The sequence below is a fragment of the Acomys minous genome (assembly GCF_964271855.1).
Source record: "Acomys minous genome assembly, chromosome: 12".
Taxonomy (NCBI): Eukaryota; Metazoa; Chordata; class Mammalia; order Rodentia; family Muridae; genus Acomys; species Acomys minous.
The window spans coordinates 75,014,127-75,032,489 of record NC_140493.1 but is presented as its reverse complement, the minus strand read 5'-3'; the positions used below and the strand labels follow the sequence as shown (position 1 = coordinate 75,032,489).

Sequence of the window (18,363 nt, the reverse complement as noted above, 5' to 3'; positions counted from 1 at the left end):
AGAGACTGACACAGAACATAAGGGTCTTGTGGTTTTTTTTAAATAATACATTAGCTATGAACATATCTTTTCTAAGTGAAAGAACAGAGAGAAGTCAAGTTGCGTGCAGTGTCATGTCTCTTTATTCTCAGCCCTCAGTGGGTGAGAGGCTACAGCAGGAGGATTGTGACCTTAGGACCAGTCTACATTCTGTAGTGAGACATCATGTCAAAAACTCCAGTCTGGGGAGGTAGAATATACTACCCATGAGCACTTGCCCTGGCTTCATAACAAAGACATGAACCTAAAACACTAAAGGGCTGGTGCTTTTAATCTCAGTAGTAGAATCTGGGTTCCGGTATATTACTGTTTAAAAAAAAAATTAGCAGACGAAGAAGGAAATTGGGAGTTGCTTGGTGAGTAAATACTTTGCGTTTTATGAGATGAAAATGGCCTAGAGGTCTGTTGTTCAATGGTGTTATGTGTGTCAATATTAATTCCATAAACTATGCTTAAAGGTGGAAAATATGAATTTTGAGGTTTGTGCTTCTGCCACTATTTTAGAAGTTTAAAAGAGAATAGAGTCTTTTAAAAAGCACATTTATAGTTCCCATTATAAACGGATGATTGTTCCTAAAAAACATGACTCATCAATCTGTTCCTGATTCACTGTATGCAATGGGGACTAGGAGCAAGACACAGGAGATGTTTTCTGGGAAAGCGAGACTGGGCTGTGGAGAGGGCTCACTTGGTAAAGCACTTGCCAGGTAGGCATGGGGACCAGAGTTTGATCCCCCAAGAGCTGAGTGGTATGCACCTGCTATCTAGTGTTGGGGAGGCAGGGGCAAGCAGATCTTTGGGGGCCCTCTGGCCAGCCAGCCTGACCGGATGAATGAGTCTGGCTTCAATGAGAGATTTTGTTTCAAAGAAAGTGTGGACAGTGCTTGAAGAACAATGCCTGGACCTCTGGCCTCCACACGGATGTGCCCATGAAACCCAGCAATGAGGGATGGTGCTCAGCAGGTCTTGTACTTCTTGATAGGCACCAGGAAAGATGCTCCTGAAACAGGGCTTTTGGTCTTGCTCTCAGGACTAGCATCCTTGACCATGGCTTTAAGACCCATCATCCATAGGCTTCTGCCTGGCTCATTTTCGCCTGTTGCCTACACTGGAGTGGAGCTGGGCAGGCACGCTTGTCTTAAGTAGCCATCACTGCTGTTTGCTGGCTTATAGAAGGCTGAAGCTGGTTTACAGGTGATTAACTTGGCAATATGATTCCTTAAAACAAACAAACCTACTGATGCTGTTCTGGGCTACTGATAACAGACACGTCATACCTCTTCCTATGTGCTTTTTCTTGGCTGGCTTCCTTGCTTCATCCACTTTAGATCCACAACTCTTTTAAGCCAAAACTTCTCAGGCTTAAATGAGAGCTCCATGTTGCTAACCATTCTAACCAGTTCCCTTCTTTAAACCACTTTCTCCAACCGAAAACCTTTACAGATGCTTTATTGTCCAAAACCTTTTTAAAAAATTCATCCCGTGCCTTTTAAGTTAATTTATTCACTTTACATCCTGATTTCAGGCCCCCTGTCCTCCAAGCCCCTCCCCAACACCCTTCCTCACATTCTCCACTCTCCTTCTCCTCAGAGATTGGGGAGGTCCTCCATGGGTACCAACCTGCCCTGGCACATTAAGTCGATGCAGAACTAGGTGCATCCTCTCCCACTGAGGCTAGACAAGGTAGCCTGGTTAGAGGAACAGGATCCAAAGGGAGGAGGCATCAGAGTCAGAGAGGGTTCCTGCTCCAGTTGTTGGGGGATCCACAGGAAGAGCAAGCTTTGTATCTGCTACATTTGTGCAGGGACCTAGGACCAGTCCATGCATGCTCTTTGGTTGGTGGTTCAGTCTCTGTAAGACCGCCATAGGCCCAGGGTAGTTAACTCTGTAGATCTCCTTGTGGAGACCTTAGGAGGGGATGGGGACAGGAACAGGGGTAGAGATTGGGAGTAGGGAGAGCAGGGGAGAGAGGGCCAGGTAAGAGAATGGAAACTGGAGATGGGGGCATCTCTGGGATTTGCCAGATACCTAGGGTAGGGGATGCCCCTTAGAAATCTATGGAGGTCACCCTAGCTGAGACTCCTAACAGTGGAGGATATGGAACCTGAAGTGACCACCTTTTGTAGCAGGAACCTCCAGTGGAGGGACACCAACCCACCCACAAAACCTTTGACCCCAAATTTGCCCTCTGAGAGGCTTCACCCCGAAGCCGATGGAAACATACAGAGACCCACAGCTACACATTAGACAAGCTCGGGGAGTCCTGTAGAAGAGTTGGGGTAACCAATTGATTGAGGGAGCTGGAGGGTTCAAGGCCTCCACAGGAAGACCTACAGAGTCATCCACATGCCTTTATACCCAAATGTTTTTCAGCAGAATTGTGAAGGGTGTGTGCTTGAGAAAAGACAGTCTTCAACAAATGGTGCTGGGAAAGCCAGATATCCACATTCAGAGGAATAAAAGTAAACACCAGCGCTCATGGTACATGAAAACCAACTCAAGTGGGTTAAAAAAAAATGTAAAATGTAAAATGTGAGACCTGAAGTCATGAAGTAACTGGAAAAAAAATAATACTCAGGAAATGCTTCGTGATGTGGAAATAGGCACAGAGTTTATGGATGAGACCCCAAAGCATAGGAAACAGAAGCAAGAGTCAGCCAATCGTATTTTATGAAACTAAAGGCACTGGGAAACAAACAATCAGCAGGGTTAACAAATTAACCCATAGAACGGGAGAAAAATATTACACCTGACAAGGGGTTCATAACAAGAATGTATAAGAAACTCTATAGCAAACAAACAAAATCAAAAACAAAGAAACAAAAAACAACCCCCCCCAAAAAAAACCAGAAACCAAAACCAACCAACCAAAACAAGTGAACTCTCATAAATAATCTAATCAGAAATGGTCTATAAGAGCCAAATGTGGTGGCCCATGCTTGAAATCTCTGCAATCGGGAGATGAGGGGAAAGGGGAATCAGGAGTTTAAGGCTTTAAGGCTTTAAGGAGTTTGGCTTCTTCATAATACGTTTAGAATCAGCCTGGACTGCAGGAGACCACATCGCATCTTCATACCACATCAAATGTATAATCAGCATTTCTAAAATGCAACTTCTTAAATGAATGCGAGGGCGAATAAAAGAATCCTCAAGTCTACTGAGCACAACAGAATCCAGAACTGCCTGGGAGGAGGGGCCTGCGCTCCTGTGGGAATGATTTTTGACTGTGTTAGGTTGACTGAAATGGAAAGACTTGCCCACTGCTGGTGGCGCCATTTCTTGGCTGGGGCCTTGGACCCTGTGACTGGGGAAAGGGAGCTGATCAGCAGCCTGCGTTCCTCGGCTCTCTGATACTCTGCTTTGGATGAGGCATGATAAACTGCTCTGAGCATTTCCTGCCTTGATTACCCTGCCGTGATGAGACTAAGAAGAAACCTTTTCTTTTAGAAGAAGAATATATTTTTTTTTCACAGTAATACAAAAAGAAATGAAGACGTCAGGGGAAAGCAAATCAAAACCACAGTGAAACATCACCTCCCTCCAGTCAGAAGGGCTATTGCCAAAGGAGTAAAAAAAAAAAAAACTGAATAATGCTGGCAAGGATGTGGGGGGAGGGGAAGGGCGCCTTGAAACTGTTCATGGAAATGTAAGCTAGTGCAGTCATTGTCAGGAAAAGTATGGTAGTTCCTCAAAATATTAAAGAGTAGAATTAGCGTATGATCTAGCAATCTCACCCCTGGGCGTGTAGCCAAAGGAATTGGAATCAGCATGGCAAGAAATGTCTGTGCTCCATGCTTATGAGAGCGCCGACCACAACAGCTAAGAAATGGAAACAGTTTCTTGCTAGTTGATAAGTAGATAAAGAGGGTGTGGCAACGATACACAGCGGAATGATGGGACCTTGCCATTTTTGGCACCATGGCTGAAACCGGATGTCATCATCGGGAAATAAGCCAGACACAGGGAAGTCCTTCCCATGTGATGATCTTCCTCACGTGAAAGCCGTGAGGGTTGACCTCATGAAAGCGGAGAGCGGAAGGGTAAGTTACTGAAGACTGGGTGAGGCAGGGGGAGGGGCGGGCCGGATAAAGTCAACTAACAGACACCAAGTTACAGGTAGCTTGGAGAAAGGAGTTCTGGTCGTTGTGTTTCATGCCATTAACTTATAACTAACTAATTCTGTGTCTATTTAAAAGGCCAGAGCAAAAAATTCTGAGTGTTTTCAATTTAAAGATGATAATTGTTTCAGGACGTGTGTGTGTGTGTATGTGTGTGTGTGTGTGTGTGTGTGTGTGTGTGTGTGTGTGTACTCTTATTTGAACATTAATCAACGTATACATGTACCAAAAAATCACATGAAAGGCTGCAGTAAGTGTTCAGTGGACAAAAGTACTTGTTTTGTATATTGGAAGGCCTGAGGTCTGTCAGAATGATCGAAAAAGTAGCATCTGTTGGCACTCACTGGTTATCTGGGCATTCCCATAGTGAGGTGGAAAGTGGAGACAGAAGAATCTTCCAGAAGCTCATAGGTTAGCTAACATAGAGAACACACTCAGTGGCAGATACGTGCTTCTTCAACAGGATGCAATAGAGAACCAACTCTCAAAAGTTGTCCTCTGACCTCCACACACGCTCTGTGGCTTATATGTATCTCTGCGTGCACACACATACTCACACTCACACACACAGTGATGATGTCATAAATATATATGATTTTCTGCACTGGTTGTAATTTTTAAAAAGCTGTCGAAGTCCAAAATCAGGGCTTGATTTGGAGCACCAGCTGTGCCACCAGATTCCATACGATTCTGAATTTCTTTCCTGAATTCTTATTCCTTTTCGCTCCTAAGTGGAAGTTGACCACGTTCATATCGGAAGAAAGGACACAGTGACAACCCATTCCAGAGACGACAGCACCCATTGTGGGTCCAGTAACCTGCCTAAGAGGACCAAGAAGCATATGTCCTAATCCCCACCAGTGGGCCACCAGAGCCTTCTGGGAAACTCCTAAAGCCTATGAGTGGGAAGAATAGCTTCTCCCATTTCAACACCCCACATCAGAACCTTTGGAAAGTTTTATACTTAAGTTTTTTTTAAAGTTTACATTTAGTGGCTAGGGAGATGGTTCAATGGTTAAAAGCACACATTGCACTTTAGGAGGACCCACATTTGGTTTTTAGCACCTATGTCAGGTGGCTTACGACTGCTTGTGACTCCAGCTCCATGGGGACCCAATGCCTATGGGCACCTCAGGCATCCACAGTCACGTGCACAAACTCACATGCAGACAGACAGATGCACACACAGCTAAAAATAAAATGAAAACATTTAAAACTCTATATTTGCTTGTTTGCTTTTATTTGTTTCCTTGTGTGTGTACACACGCATGTGCCATGGCTTATGGTTGGAGGTCAGAGCACAACTCGCAGGAGTCGGTTCTCTCTTTCCACCATATGAGTCCCAGTGACTGAAATCAGGTTGTGAGTCCGGGTGGCATGTGCCTTTACCCGCTGAGCCGTCTGGCTGGCCCACGTGCTCCTATTTTATGTGGAACTCAGGTGTATAAACACAATGTATTAGCTAGGGTTCCCTCAATGTGTATATTGTATATTAGTTATACAGCAACACACTTCCATACATTCACACACACACACACACACACACACACACACACACACACACACACACGAGTGTAATTATAAAAGAAAGTTGATTACATCAGGTTTCATAACTGCCGGCTCAGTAATTCCCCAATGCACCCTGGAAAGCCAGCAATCCAGAAGCTATTCAGTTCATGAAGCTGGGCACCCAGGGGGAAAACAGAGGCTAGTGACGCAGCTTCAGTCTGAAGCTGACGGCCTGCAAGCTCCATGGAGAGTCTCTGCTGTGAGCCTGTACCGAAGCCTGAAGAAGGCGGAGTCTGAGGACCACTGGGACGGAGTGGCTTATGCTCTTTGCTTTTCTTGTCTCTGCCTCTCTTCTGGACCCCCTGGACCCCTGGCTGGTTGGATGCTGCCGCCATCTTTACGGTGGCTCTTGGTCTCTGCTAGCTGCTGTCCTGTGCTCCAGGCATTTCTGCACCTTCATAGCAACAACCGAAAGTGTGAGTCACTAATTGCCTGAGCAGCACTCAGTCACACCATGTGAATGATGAAGATAAGCCTTTGTGCGCAGGCCACTTAGAAAGCACCTGCGTCACAAGGTAAGGCCTTTCTTACCTACACAGTCCCAGACAAAAGGTGACAGCCACAAGTTTGTTTGGCCATCTTCTCAGCGAAGCAGACAAAACTTTCAAAAACTGTGCCCAGCCACCGAATATAAATCTTTGCGTGCTCCCTGGCCATACAGCCTGAAGGGCAGCTCTGTCTTCCAAATGCCAGTACTCTAACCTAACACCTGGAATCTGTGCGTGTCCACCTGACCTTACAAGGGGGTTTGTGGATGTAACTGATATGAAGACCCCGAGACAGGAGACCTCCGACTGTGAAGAGGTACTCAGGACAATCACAAAGGTCCTCTGGATATGAAAGCAGCAAGGCCGGAGTTAGAGAAAAGATGTTGACAACAGCTGGATTTGGTGGTGCATGCCTGTAACCCTATCACTGGAGAGCCTGAGGCAGGAGTATTGCTGTGAGTTCAAGGCTAACCTGTGCTACATAGTCGGTTCAAGGCCACAGTGTTGAGACCTCATATCAAAAAACCAAAACCAGCAACAAAGAATGTGGTTAGAGTTGCAGAGACTATGCACACAGAAGGAGGAAAAAGAGGAGGAGGAGGAAGAGGAGGAGAGAGAAAGAGAGAGAGAATATAAAAGTGGTTTCTAGAAGTTGCAAAAGGCAAGTTCTTTAAGGGATTGTAGCTTGACTGTTCCAGTGTGGACTCACAGCCATAACAATCCAACTGTGTGGCAATGGATTTGGTTGTTATAAGCCGTTAAGTTTGTGCGATTTGTTAGTGGCAGTCGGAGACTACTGCAGAGTGTGGTACCTGGGGCAGGATGCACACTGTTATAATAAATCATAGAAATGGCTGTAGAATTGAGCAATAGACAGAGAGGCTGGAAGCCCAGAAATGATGGGAAAGGATGACACATCCTGGAATAAAGTGTTGGCAGCAGCAACGGGAAAACGAGCGTTTCTTACTTGACTCCCTCGAGTGCCTAAGCACTGCCAGGGCTTTGTGTTCAGTTCCATTGTGCAAGGACCAAGAAACCCATACTTGCTTCAAGAAAATGAAACCTAGTCAGAATTTCACAAGAATGATCAAATAGGTCTTGTAAACACAGTGGGAGCAGGATCTCTGTAAGGTTAAGTACAGATGTCTGGCATCAGAGACCGCCTCCCCCTCCCCTGCCCACTCTATAAAGCTGCAAAGTAGTGACTTACTCATTTCTACTTTATTCCTTCTTTGCCTGTTTGCACCCACAGTGACTTAGGACTTTTTTTTTTCTAACCGGTAATAAACGCTGAGGACCATTGAAGCTAGAATGTAGGGTCAGTGAATCCTGCACACAGATACCTATAAATTGTTTGTAGGGTCTAATGTTCCAGGGCCCTTGGAACTCTGGATTTAAAAAAACAAAAAACAAAAAACCCTAGATTCAGCCAGAGAGCCTAGTATGGCTCGGGAATGCTCCAACTCTGAGCTGCAGCACGAAAAATTTCCAAGAGACATGCTCCTAAATCAGGAAGGGACCGTTGGCCTCTGTTCACCTCGGCAACACCTCACCTTCTCCACTGAACTGACAGATGACACTTGGTCCTAAGTGACTGAGTCAGTGTCAGCCCAAGTGTCCAGCCGGCCAGTCAGAGTTCTCCCAGCACCTCCTGTTGCTAAAGGCACTGCTGGGTCTAGCTGACAGCATCTTTCTTCCCACTAGATGAGCATCTTTCTCCCCACTAGATGGGGAAGCTGAGCACCGTGAGCGGTTGCTCCCTCTCTTTTGTGGAGGAGCCTGTCTGTGTGTTCCTGTGGTTCAAATGCCCCTAAGATGGGATGGGTCCCATGCCACAGACCTCAGCTGGGCATTTAGAGAGAGAATCTATTCATTTAAACGAACAACCTAGGCCCCTCGGTGTGGAGTCAGGATGGTGATGGAAATAAATACATCCAGGTTTTGGAGGAGCTGCCTCATCAACAAGTTCAAGTCTGTACCTTAAGCCATTTCCCAGTGCCCAGCACATTGTTTTCCTGCACCCTTGTGTGAGCCACAGTCTGTCACTTGTCTCCACTTCTTTGTGTGCATGGAGCCAGAGGATGCATTTTCTGAAACTCGACTCTGAGCCTCTCAGTGGGACACATCCCTCTTCATTGGACCAACGATTTTCAGCTTCTCCTTTAAACTACAGGTTGGAGGTAGTATCACCTCCTTACCCTCACGTTCAAAACCCTATTCAGCCTTCCTTTGAAAAACCCCATCCCTACACACACACACACACACACACACACACACACACACACACACACACACACACATGACCCTATCTGGTTGTTTCTCTCTCCCTGCTCCCTTTGATGTAACTTGACACATGTGTCACGCCCCCCCATCAGATTGCTTCCCTCTCTCTTTCCCACTTGATGGATGCACCATCTTCATTTCAACCTTCAGATGATTTCCCTCGCCTCCCTTTCTTTTCCTTAACATGTCTGGTTTTCTTTCTATAAAATCTCTAGCCATTATCAAGGATACGTTCATGTCTTCCTCCCCCTATGAAGTGTTAACATAACCTCCCTATGGAAGACAGTTAGGCCTCCCCTCCATTCTCCACTGCCTGCCCTGCCTTACCCGGTTAGAGAATTATTTGGAGAGTTACAGACGGAAGTGATGTATCCCAATTAAAGGGCAGTTGGAACACAGGACTGGGGAAGGACTGGAGCTTTTGTCAAGCACATGACTGAGAATCAACACTGGGGATTGGAACAGTGTTGCTGGCATACCTGGCTGGGCCCCCGTCTTAAAGAGTCCGTGACACTCAGATGAGACCATTCAATATAAAAAAAAAATCTCCCATTCCTCCACATTCCGCCCATTTCTGCGCTGCCCCGCAAGCTTAGATTCTCCCAACTTTGCAACTTCCCTCAAGAAAACACCCAAAGCCGGATTGCGTACAAAAATAATATATTTCTCTGAATAATTAGAAATACCCACTTGCATAATAATGTCTTAAACAGTGCCTTGGTACCTCAAACACAAAGTGCTACTGTTCACCTTTACAAAAATTCACCTCTCGTTACATTTAAAGTGTGGAGTCGGGGTTCACAGAGGGGAAAAGAAACGGGCCAGCATCGTACATCTCAGAAGTCCTAGTATTCATGGAAGGGAATATAATAACATCAATAAGTTAAATAAGATTAACATTACTTAAGGCATCACATTCCAAGTCACACTAGTTCACTGTCACACTGGTCACTCCTACAGAAGTGCTCGAGGTTGCTGTGGGAAAGGTAGCAGTGGACGTATTCGCTGCAGGTTTGGGGGTCGAGTTAGCAGCGTTCAATGATGCTGAAGATCCTGGGGAAGATGCAGTTTTAAATACAGCTGTAGCTTCTGATTTCCTTTGGTTCTGGTCCAGCTTTTGAATGTACGACTGGACCCAGTCCATAGTGGGGTCAGCACAGATCTCTTTCTTGAGCTTGGTGACAAAACTGGGAAGACAGAAGACAGAAGGATTAGATGTAGTTCAGCCTGCTGTGCATGAGGTGAGGATGAGGTGCATGAGGTGAGGATGGATCGTGTCAGGCTAGACCGGGAGGGGAGGTAGTAAAGGGAAACTTAGAGTGGCCCCCGCTTCTCCCCACAGGGTTTCCAGGGTAAGCTCGTGATAGTGGAAGGGCCTGAACAGCATCCAGAGAGACAGTGCTGTTGGGAGTTGCCTTTTCCTTCGGGCTTCCCCCTGGGAACTCCTGGGATCTGACTGTGTGTAACTGACTATAAGTGTATGAGGCCCATCACTCGCTCCTGAGGAAGAACTTTGGACCGAGGATGGTGATGGTGGTGGTGGGGGGGGGGGGCAGCGAGGAGGGGCGGGGCGGGCTGTGTAACTCACATTATAGCTTCTTTGGGACACTTGCTGCTGGTGATTCTCTTGTAGCTCTCGAGCCTCTGCAGTGGGATCCTCTTGCTGGTGAACGCGTAGCAGCAGGTGCGTGGGGAGGTAACTGAGTCTGGAGAACAAAGCAGGGAGGGGGCCGGTCAGGACAGGATAGACGCTTCTAGCCTCAGAGAAGAGAAGGACCTCGAGGAGAAGGCAGTTTCCGCAGGGCGGGGTGTGATTCCCTGATACCCTGACTCAGGTATTTGTGTCTTAAGGTAAGGTCACAATCTTGGCTAAAGGGATGCCATGAAAACTAGGCAACTCTGGGGATTGTCGTTGGCGGGAACCAAGAAGCCAAATTACCAGTGCGTGAGAAGATTACCTGAGTACCTTATTCCAGGCTTCCAAAAAAAAAAAAATCTGTATTTGGTTCTGAGTATCTCTGAAACCAACTGCCTTGCTAAGCTGCTATCTCTGGATGCTGGGTTGGCTCTTTGTCCTTCTCTCAACTGCCTTAGCTCAGTTAGTGAGACTATGCTATGATGGCCTGTGACAATCCAATATGGTCTAATATGCTGTGAGGAGAAGAAAACCGGGGTCTCACCTGGCTGAGCCAGCACGGGGCTGCTGGAGGCAGCAGCCGTGAGGAGCAGGCACAGAAGCTTGGCAGAGACCTGCATGGTAGAGAAGGAACGGAGAGCTGGCTTCGGTGAGAGTTGGCAGGTTCTGGCTTGGCCTCTTGTCCCTGTGCTCTTCTGGCAGCTCTGCCTCAGCCTTTTATTCTATGTCTGGTGGGCGGAGTCAGGCAGGGGGCCTGGTTCCAAGGAGCAGCAGCTCCATCCTCACTGAGTGATGAAATGTGGAAGGTTGAATCTGCTGAGTAAGTGCAGCCGAGCCTTGGGAGGTTTCCAGGAAGTAGAAGAGAGAAATTGAGGGTTGGAATTCGGTACTTTTTCCAGCCACTGCTGTGAGCAAATAGAGCTGAGCAGGGAGCAAGAGGAGGGGGAGGGGGGAAGAAAGTGGGCGGGAATGGGGAACAGTCACCCCAGACTGACCACAAGCGTGCATGGAGTGAATCTGCTTTCACTGAAATAAAATGAAGTGGGCAAGGATGCTAAGGTCCTCAGGGAAACATCTGGAAGCATATCCCCCCTCAGCCCTGGCCCAAGGGACCCTGGAGCTGGGAAAGGACCCCCCAAGAAGTCCACCAAGTTGTTGTTTAACAGGCCTTGTTGAATAGGGCATTCACTACATTTAGTGGTTCCCAAATAGACTGCAGACTTTAAGAGTGTTGTAGTATTGATAGGCACTGTCTGAGTTGTGCGATTCCAGACCTGGAAAATCATACAGATCAGTTCATGGTGCAGAAGAGTTTTCCACACATTGCTTACTCTGTGCCAGGAATGCTTGGAACCCTTTACAATGTGCTCTCTCTCTCTCTCTCTCTCTCAAGATTTATTTATTTATTATTGTGGTCTGCCTGCATGTACACCTGTATGCCAGGAGAGGGCATCAAGTCACATTATAGATAGTTGTGAGCCACCATGTGATTGTCGGGAATTGAACTCTGAGCCTTTTGGAAGAGCAGTCAGTGCTCTTAACCTCTGAGCCATCTCTCCAGCTCTACAATGCAGTCTTTAAAATTTCCCAGTTCTAGTATGCAGATAGAGTTAGTCCCCATTCTATAGATCTATAGGCCCGGAAGGCTTATGCAGGTGACTGCCCTCCCTCCCCGCCAGATCCCCTGGAATGGGACTCGGGTATCATTCGGTCTGTGCTATCATCCTGTTTCCCATTCTCTCTGTGTTCAGCTAATGGGCCACGGAGAGGCATTACTTGTGGTTAAGTCACTGTGAGCTGGGAGCCTGTGACCAACATTTCCTGTTCCTAGTAGCTCTCCTCCCTACTCCCTTTTTTTGATTTCCAAGGACCGTGAGTGAGCCAGCTGGAATGTCCGCCTTCACTCAGCTATCTGGGCTTAGATTTCTCCAGAAACAGTGAGATCAGAGCAGTCATCTGAAAGTCCGTAGAATTAATTTCAGCTGACTCTTTTACAGAATAGTAGAGAGCTCTCCTGGGCATCCCAGAGGCCAAGCAGAGTGTACCACTCAGCTGTCTTGATTTGCTCATCCCACCACAGCATCCTTCTAAGTCTTTCCTGACGGGCAGGGGTAGACCTAGGACTCGTTCGTCTTTCATAAAGGGTCATGGAGACAATGACCATAAAGGAATGGGGATTGTTGGAAGAAAGCAGTTCTCCAGTTATGAGATTCGAGGTAGGAAATACGTGGTATAAACAAGCAACTGTGTTCAGTCCACAGTGAGTGGCCATTAGCAGCCTTATTGGGAGCCTCATTGGGAGCCAGGCATAATTAGTTGTCAAAAACCATAATTACTCATAGGTGACACAGGAAGCTGATGCTCCCATCAGGGACATACTGTGGTGCCAGAACCCCTGCCCCTGGACATGAGATTTAATGTCTCATGGTGGATGGTAGTTTCCTAGAGAACTTAGAGCAGAGATTCTATTGGGAGAACATTCCAGACCGTTGGGAAGAATTAGAAATAAGATAAGCCAGGCATGGTGGCACATGCTTTAATCCCAGCACTCAGGAGGCAGTGGCAGGTGGATCATTGTGAGTTCGAGGCCAGCTTGGTCTAAAGAGTGAATCTAGGACAGCCAGGGCTACACAGAAAAACCCTGTCTCAAAAAGAGAAGTGGGTGGGAGAGAGAGAGGACAGGACACTTGTGTGCTGCTTTTCTGTACCTATTGGGACCTTCTTTTTGTTCCACTCCGACATAATCTTGCTATTCACTGTCTTCCTCCAGACTACTATGCAAATCTTTCTGAGTTTGGATCAGCCTCACTCGATTTCCCCCAAATACGTGAATTATTTCAGGGCTGGAGACAGTAGTTTTGCATAGTCATTTCTACCCAGAGTACCTCACTGTAACATCCAAGAACCCTTCACAATGCATTCTTTAAATTCCCCAGCTCTATTAAGTAGATAGTGTTCATAGAAGCCCATATCTTATCTATGTGTATGTCACCTATGCAATCTAGTCATTCCTTTGGGCTTTAAGTAGCACTGACAATTTGAAAGACACTACTATTACTCCTAAGAATCTGAGACGCAAAAGCCCCCGAGAGATTGTATACTGTAACCTTCTTCTTCTATGTGAGGAAGCCTATTTCTGACTGAGATGCACAGATTCATGAGGCATCATGACCACAGGGGAAAAAACCCTTGGCTTTGTGGAGCATTGAGACAGGCTTCTGAGCCTGGGGGGGTCAGCGCTGGAAAGTGAATTGGCTGCTGCAAGCCTTTGTTAACACGGGGAAGGCAACATGACATGAATCATAATCCAAAGAAAGGAAAGTTAATGTCCGTCTCCCTCTCATTTCACTCTGTCAACAAAAGATGCTCTTCCCAGCTGGTAGGTCAGAGGCAGAGTAGGATAAGAGCATGGAAATTCCCATTCTGAGGCAGGATTGGAAGTTCCCAGGGTCCTTCGGGAGAGATATTTGGCTGAAGTGTGTGTTCCAGATGCTGGGCCTGCAGCCAAGCAGTTCTCACGTGGGCCTGGGAATCTGGAATGGCTCAACTAAGGTCTGGGCTGAGCTCTGACTTGGGAGCAGCCAAGAGATGTAAGGGGGTGAAGACTGACGTTCCGCTGGTCCCCAGCATCCCAGGAGCCCTGGGCTTCCTCCTCCTCCTCCTCCTCTTTCTTCTTCTTAACACCAGATGAGCAATGGAAAGTTTCTCTGGGTGAATAGCCTTCTTCTTCCTCCACATGTACCCTGGCCAAGGCCACAACCTCCCACTTATTGTAAGAGTGAAAGAAAGAGGAAGCTTTCTAGAAAGAGCAAAAGCACTTCCTAGTCCCTTAGCCGACCACTTCCACAGCTTACTCCTGTCCATGAAGCTCATGGTCTTCAGATCTATGCTTCCAGATGGCCTCCCAGTACCCCCAATCCGTTGAGTGATGTGCATAGTGGGCATCTGTCCAGGTCACCCTCCAGAAGCTCCCCTTTACTCTCCCCAAGTGAGCTCTCAGGCCCAGGGGGACTGGCCTGTGTGCCTAGGACTTTGAATCTGCCATCCTTTCAAGGACCATAGTTTTCTACTATTCCTTCACAGACTGTCTAGTGGACATGGGATCTCTAAGATGAAGTGCTTATTTCTCAGATGGATGGACTTGGGGGGCGGGGCAAGAACAAGGGCATGTCATACCCAGGGTGACAGAGAAGGCTAAAGCAAGTATTCATGCTGGCTTAGCTCTAAGCATTGTCTGTGTTCTCTACCACCTGGTCACAATGATTGTGTGGTCAACATCAACCTTGGGCATCGTGAGGAGCAGGCTAGACTCAATGAGCAGCTACTATCAGTATAACAAACACAGGGCTGCACTTCAGAAGAAATCTGAGCACTGCTTTCTCCACACCTCTGGCATCCCAGCACTCCTGGGTTCTGCTCTGGCTGTGTCCCAGCTCCATTTGCATGAAGGAACTGAAGGTATTGTTAAGACAGAGGCGGTGCTGGTGAGCAGCGCATCTTGGAGAGTAAAGAGGAGAGTCATTTGCAGCAGTCTGGGTTGGGTGGGGAAAGCCTCATCACCTATCCTGTCTCCTGGACCAGTGGTAAGGGAGAGGCTCCTGAGAGTTATATGGTGACAGGAAGAAGTGAGGTAGACTGGTGGGAGAGCAGGGAGTCTAAGTAACTGTGTAGTACCTTTGAGTTACCCAGTAGGGAGAAGCCACTGTACTCATTCAGGGCCTGAATGAGACCGGTGATGATGGGTGTAAGGGTATGGCAAGCACGTCTGAAGTATCCCTGTGAAGGTGCTGAGCTCCATGCAGCCTTAGGTGGGGCAAGAGTCTCAGGGAAGCAGTCTGTGGATCAGCCAAGGGGAGACAGAAACATTGTTTTAGTGGTCTTTAGTGGAGTCCTTGACCATGAATCCTTGTTCACCCAAGGGAGACTCAAGTGACATATTGAATAATTACATTAGACATACAGCATATAACAGTTCTTTGTGGATACAGAGAAGGCCGAGATGGGACATTTACGATGGGTTCAAGGGTTAGACAGGTTTTGCACTTGGATTATCACTGGGTGGAGGAATGACATGTGTTGGAGACAATCTCTGGACACTGCGCATGTTACAACACTTGTATAGTCCTTGGCATCTTACTGAAGATCAAATGCTGATTCAGTGGGGCTGTGCAGGCTGAGATGCGCATTTCTAATTAGATATGTGGTCCTGATGTTGCACGTGGTCAACTACCTCATAACCACCTAGAAAGAGCAAAGGATAGAAAGAGATGCTTAAGAATGGGACACCATGAACTGCACATCTAGCCAAGAGTAGTTTCATGCCTGTGGTCCCTACATAAGCCTCAAGGACTAGTGTGTGATGCTATCCATAGTAATTGCATCTTTTTCTAGAGGAATGGTCCATGATTCTCTTAGGTCATCAGTGGCATCTACAACCTCCCAATAGCCAAGAACCCCTGAACTATTGGAATTGAGAGTTCTGGGCTTCACTGTAGGTTTCCTCAGTCGCAAGCTTCATACATTTTCCCCCCAAGCTATCTCCTCTTATCTGGGATAGTTGATGATCTGTGTTGGAGAACTATAGGATAAAAACTGGGCTACATCAGGTAAAGCCTGTACTGGCCAGGCAGGGCAGCCTTCAAAGGGAGAAGGTACAGGAGAAAATAAGAAGAAATGAGAGAAGAGGGGCAGGATAGGGACGGGGTAGACAAGGGAGGCTGGAGAAATGGGAAAATCCCTCAGTTATGTTATAGCCACCACAGCCAGAGGCCTGCCTCTACCTCTGTCCATCTATGTGGCCTTGAGCAAGTCCTTTGACCTCCCTGGACCTCTTGTGTAGAAGGTGATGATGAGTAAACAGCTGTTTCCAACATCATCATGTGACTTGTATGAAGAAATAAACCAAAGCGCTTTGTAAGCATCCTGGAAAGAGCTGTGTCTGTCTAAGGGTTGGTGGGCAAGGCCTTGGCAACATCTAGAGAGCACACAGCAACTCTAGTAGGTCTGTATGCTCCCAGCTTTGAGCTTACTATGTAGGCCAGGATGGCCTGAAACTAGTAACTATCCTCCTGCCTCAGCTTTTGGAGTGCTGTAATTTCAGGCATGTATGCTATGCCTGATTCTTACTGCCTTATCAGAGAGGGATAGTAAGATTCCATTTTATTAAACTTTCTCTTACTCCTCTGTCCTATCTGCCCAGAGGTAGAAAGCCTTCTGGGATTAACAAAATAGCTGAAGGGCAGGGAGAGAAATCCCAAAATCAAGTCAGGGCTGCAGCAAAGAAGTCAGCTTACAAAGCTCTCCAGCAAAGCCCGGCCTTGACTTGCCCTTGTCTGCTTTTCGTTTCCCCCATCCCCCGCCAGCTTACTTTTTGCTTCTGGAACATTCTGTGCCCCATCTCATCTCAAAGCTTTTGTCCACATTGGCTCTGAGGCCCTATAACAGTATCATCATTCAAAGCAGTCACAAACAGTTCAAGCCGCTCAACTCATTAAACACTAATAGAACAGTTTAATACGAGGCAAGAAACTGGGAGGAAAATGGAGACTTCTGGTTTTCCCTTTCATTTGTTTGAGAAAGAGCAAGTGACAATGGTGAAAGATGAGAAGCTGTGGCAGAGGAAGTGACTTTCAGGGGCCACACGGATCCCTTGGGTAGGGGTTATCTAGTCACCCTCATTTACAGGTTGTGATATGATATCTGCTGAAGAGAGTTTTGTCTGCCCACAGAAAGGGGCTTATTGGCTCGTACCTGTAGCTGTCTGGGCAGCTGAAGCTCACCCTGCCTTTCCTGTAAGTCAGCAAAGAGAATCTGAAGGGAGATGTAAATGCCATTTGTCCAGCCAGGAAAGGTAGCCATTGGAAGTGGTTGGGAAAACATATTCTTTCTTCGGGCTTCAAAGGCCTAACCAAACCAACCCTTTGACATAGTCAGTACTCAGAGCTATAGCAATGGCAACGAGACTTCACAGCGCTTTAGAGAGTGCTTGTGTGGGCTGAGAACAGCAAGCCCTAGAGGTGGTAGGCGCATGAGTAGACAGGGTCTTCTGTCTAGCTCGCTCTCACACTTTATCATTACCACCCAGCACTGGGGTCTTAATAAGAAAGTGAAGAATGAGCCAGGTGTGGTGACGCACATCTAAAACTGCAGGCTCAGGGAAGCTGAGGCAGGAGAGTTTTTGAGTTTGAGGCCGGCCTGGGATGTATATAGCCAGACTTTGACTCAAAAAAGATAGAGAGAAAGAAAAGAAAGAAAGGAAGGAAGGAAGAAGAAAGAAAGAAAGGGAGAAGAAAGAAAGGAAGGAAGGAAGAAAGAAAGAAAGGAAAGGAAAAGAAAGTGTTGAATGGGTTAATTCAACTGAAAGGTGTCATGGAGGTCCTCCAGTCTGGATCCTGTACTGCTAGAGTGAACAATATGTTTGTAAAGTCATGGAGTGATGGAGTGAGTGTCGGTGCCACTTCTAGCATGCAGACAAGCTGCGTGCACATTTGTGTAAGTGTGCATTGTGCGTACTGGGGGAAATGCCAGTTGACACAGATCTTAACATTTTCCAGAAAGATGGCTAGCTACATTTCCCTACTATGGAAACCCTTTGTCTGGTGAAACCCATAAGGAAATAGAAGCAGACACTTGTAAATGGGTTTTTGGAGGCAGAATGTTAGTAGCCAAAAATGACACCACACAGACACACACACCCGCCAAGTCCTTGGCAGGGCTGGAGGCAGGCAGCAGATAGATGCATGTGATAAAGGACCTAGCGCCTTCCCAAGAGGCGGTGAATAAGAGCCCTTTCTTCTGAGTCCAACATTGTTAGACACTGAGAGTTTGTGGACTTTCCAGCTACATCAGCCATGCAGCTTCAACACCAAGGATGAGGAGTCGATGGGTGGAGTGTGTTTGGACTTACCCTTCCATGAAGAGAGAGTCATCCTGCTTTGTAAGCCGTATCCAAACCTCCATAGATGTTACAGTCTTGGGACCACCTTGGCAGCCGTCGGTAAAGGCCATAGGAGGCATCAACGAGCTAAGCGCCAGGTAAAGCTTTGGGGTTTAGGGAGCCAACAAACCATGGTCACTCTCAGGGCAACCATAGGAGCAATGGCAGGCATCAGCTTTGGCCACTGGAAAGTGGGTCACGTGACCCAACTCCTGCTTTGCCAGGAACATTAGCAGGACTTAGGACTTGACTGAATAGGTTCTTCGTGGTTCTTGGACCTGGTAAGAGAATTGG

General features: G+C 47.1%; 1 protein-coding gene across 1 annotated transcript; it reads right to left on the bottom strand.

The window, feature by feature from the left end:
* Positions 1–9,140: 9,140 nt before the first annotated feature.
* Positions 9,141–10,842, bottom strand: LOC311579679 (C-C motif chemokine 2-like). Its single transcript, XM_084750461.1, has 3 exons — positions 10,678–10,842; positions 10,086–10,203; positions 9,141–9,684 (listed from the first exon to the last, which is right to left on the bottom strand). Exons 1-3 carry the CDS (start codon positions 10,751–10,753, stop codon positions 9,426–9,428), a joined length of 453 nt encoding a protein of 150 aa, XP_084606587.1. The 5' UTR covers positions 10,754–10,842; the 3' UTR covers positions 9,141–9,425.
* Positions 10,843–18,363: the final 7,521 nt, after the last annotated feature.

Excerpts from the sequence above, each read along its gene's own strand:
- LOC311579679 (XM_084750461.1), bottom strand. The coding sequence starts at position 10,753 with ATGCAGGTCTCTGCCAAGCTTCTGTGCCTGCTCCTCACGGCTGCTGCC. Across the intron at positions 10,204-10,677 it reads CCCCGTGCTGGCTCAGCCAG|ACTCAGTTACCTCCCCACGC; the intron begins GTGAGACCCCGG and ends TTTGTTCTCCAG. Across the intron at positions 9,685-10,085 it reads TGTCCCAAAGAAGCTATAAT|TTTTGTCACCAAGCTCAAGA; the intron begins GTGAGTTACACA and ends CTGTCTTCCCAG.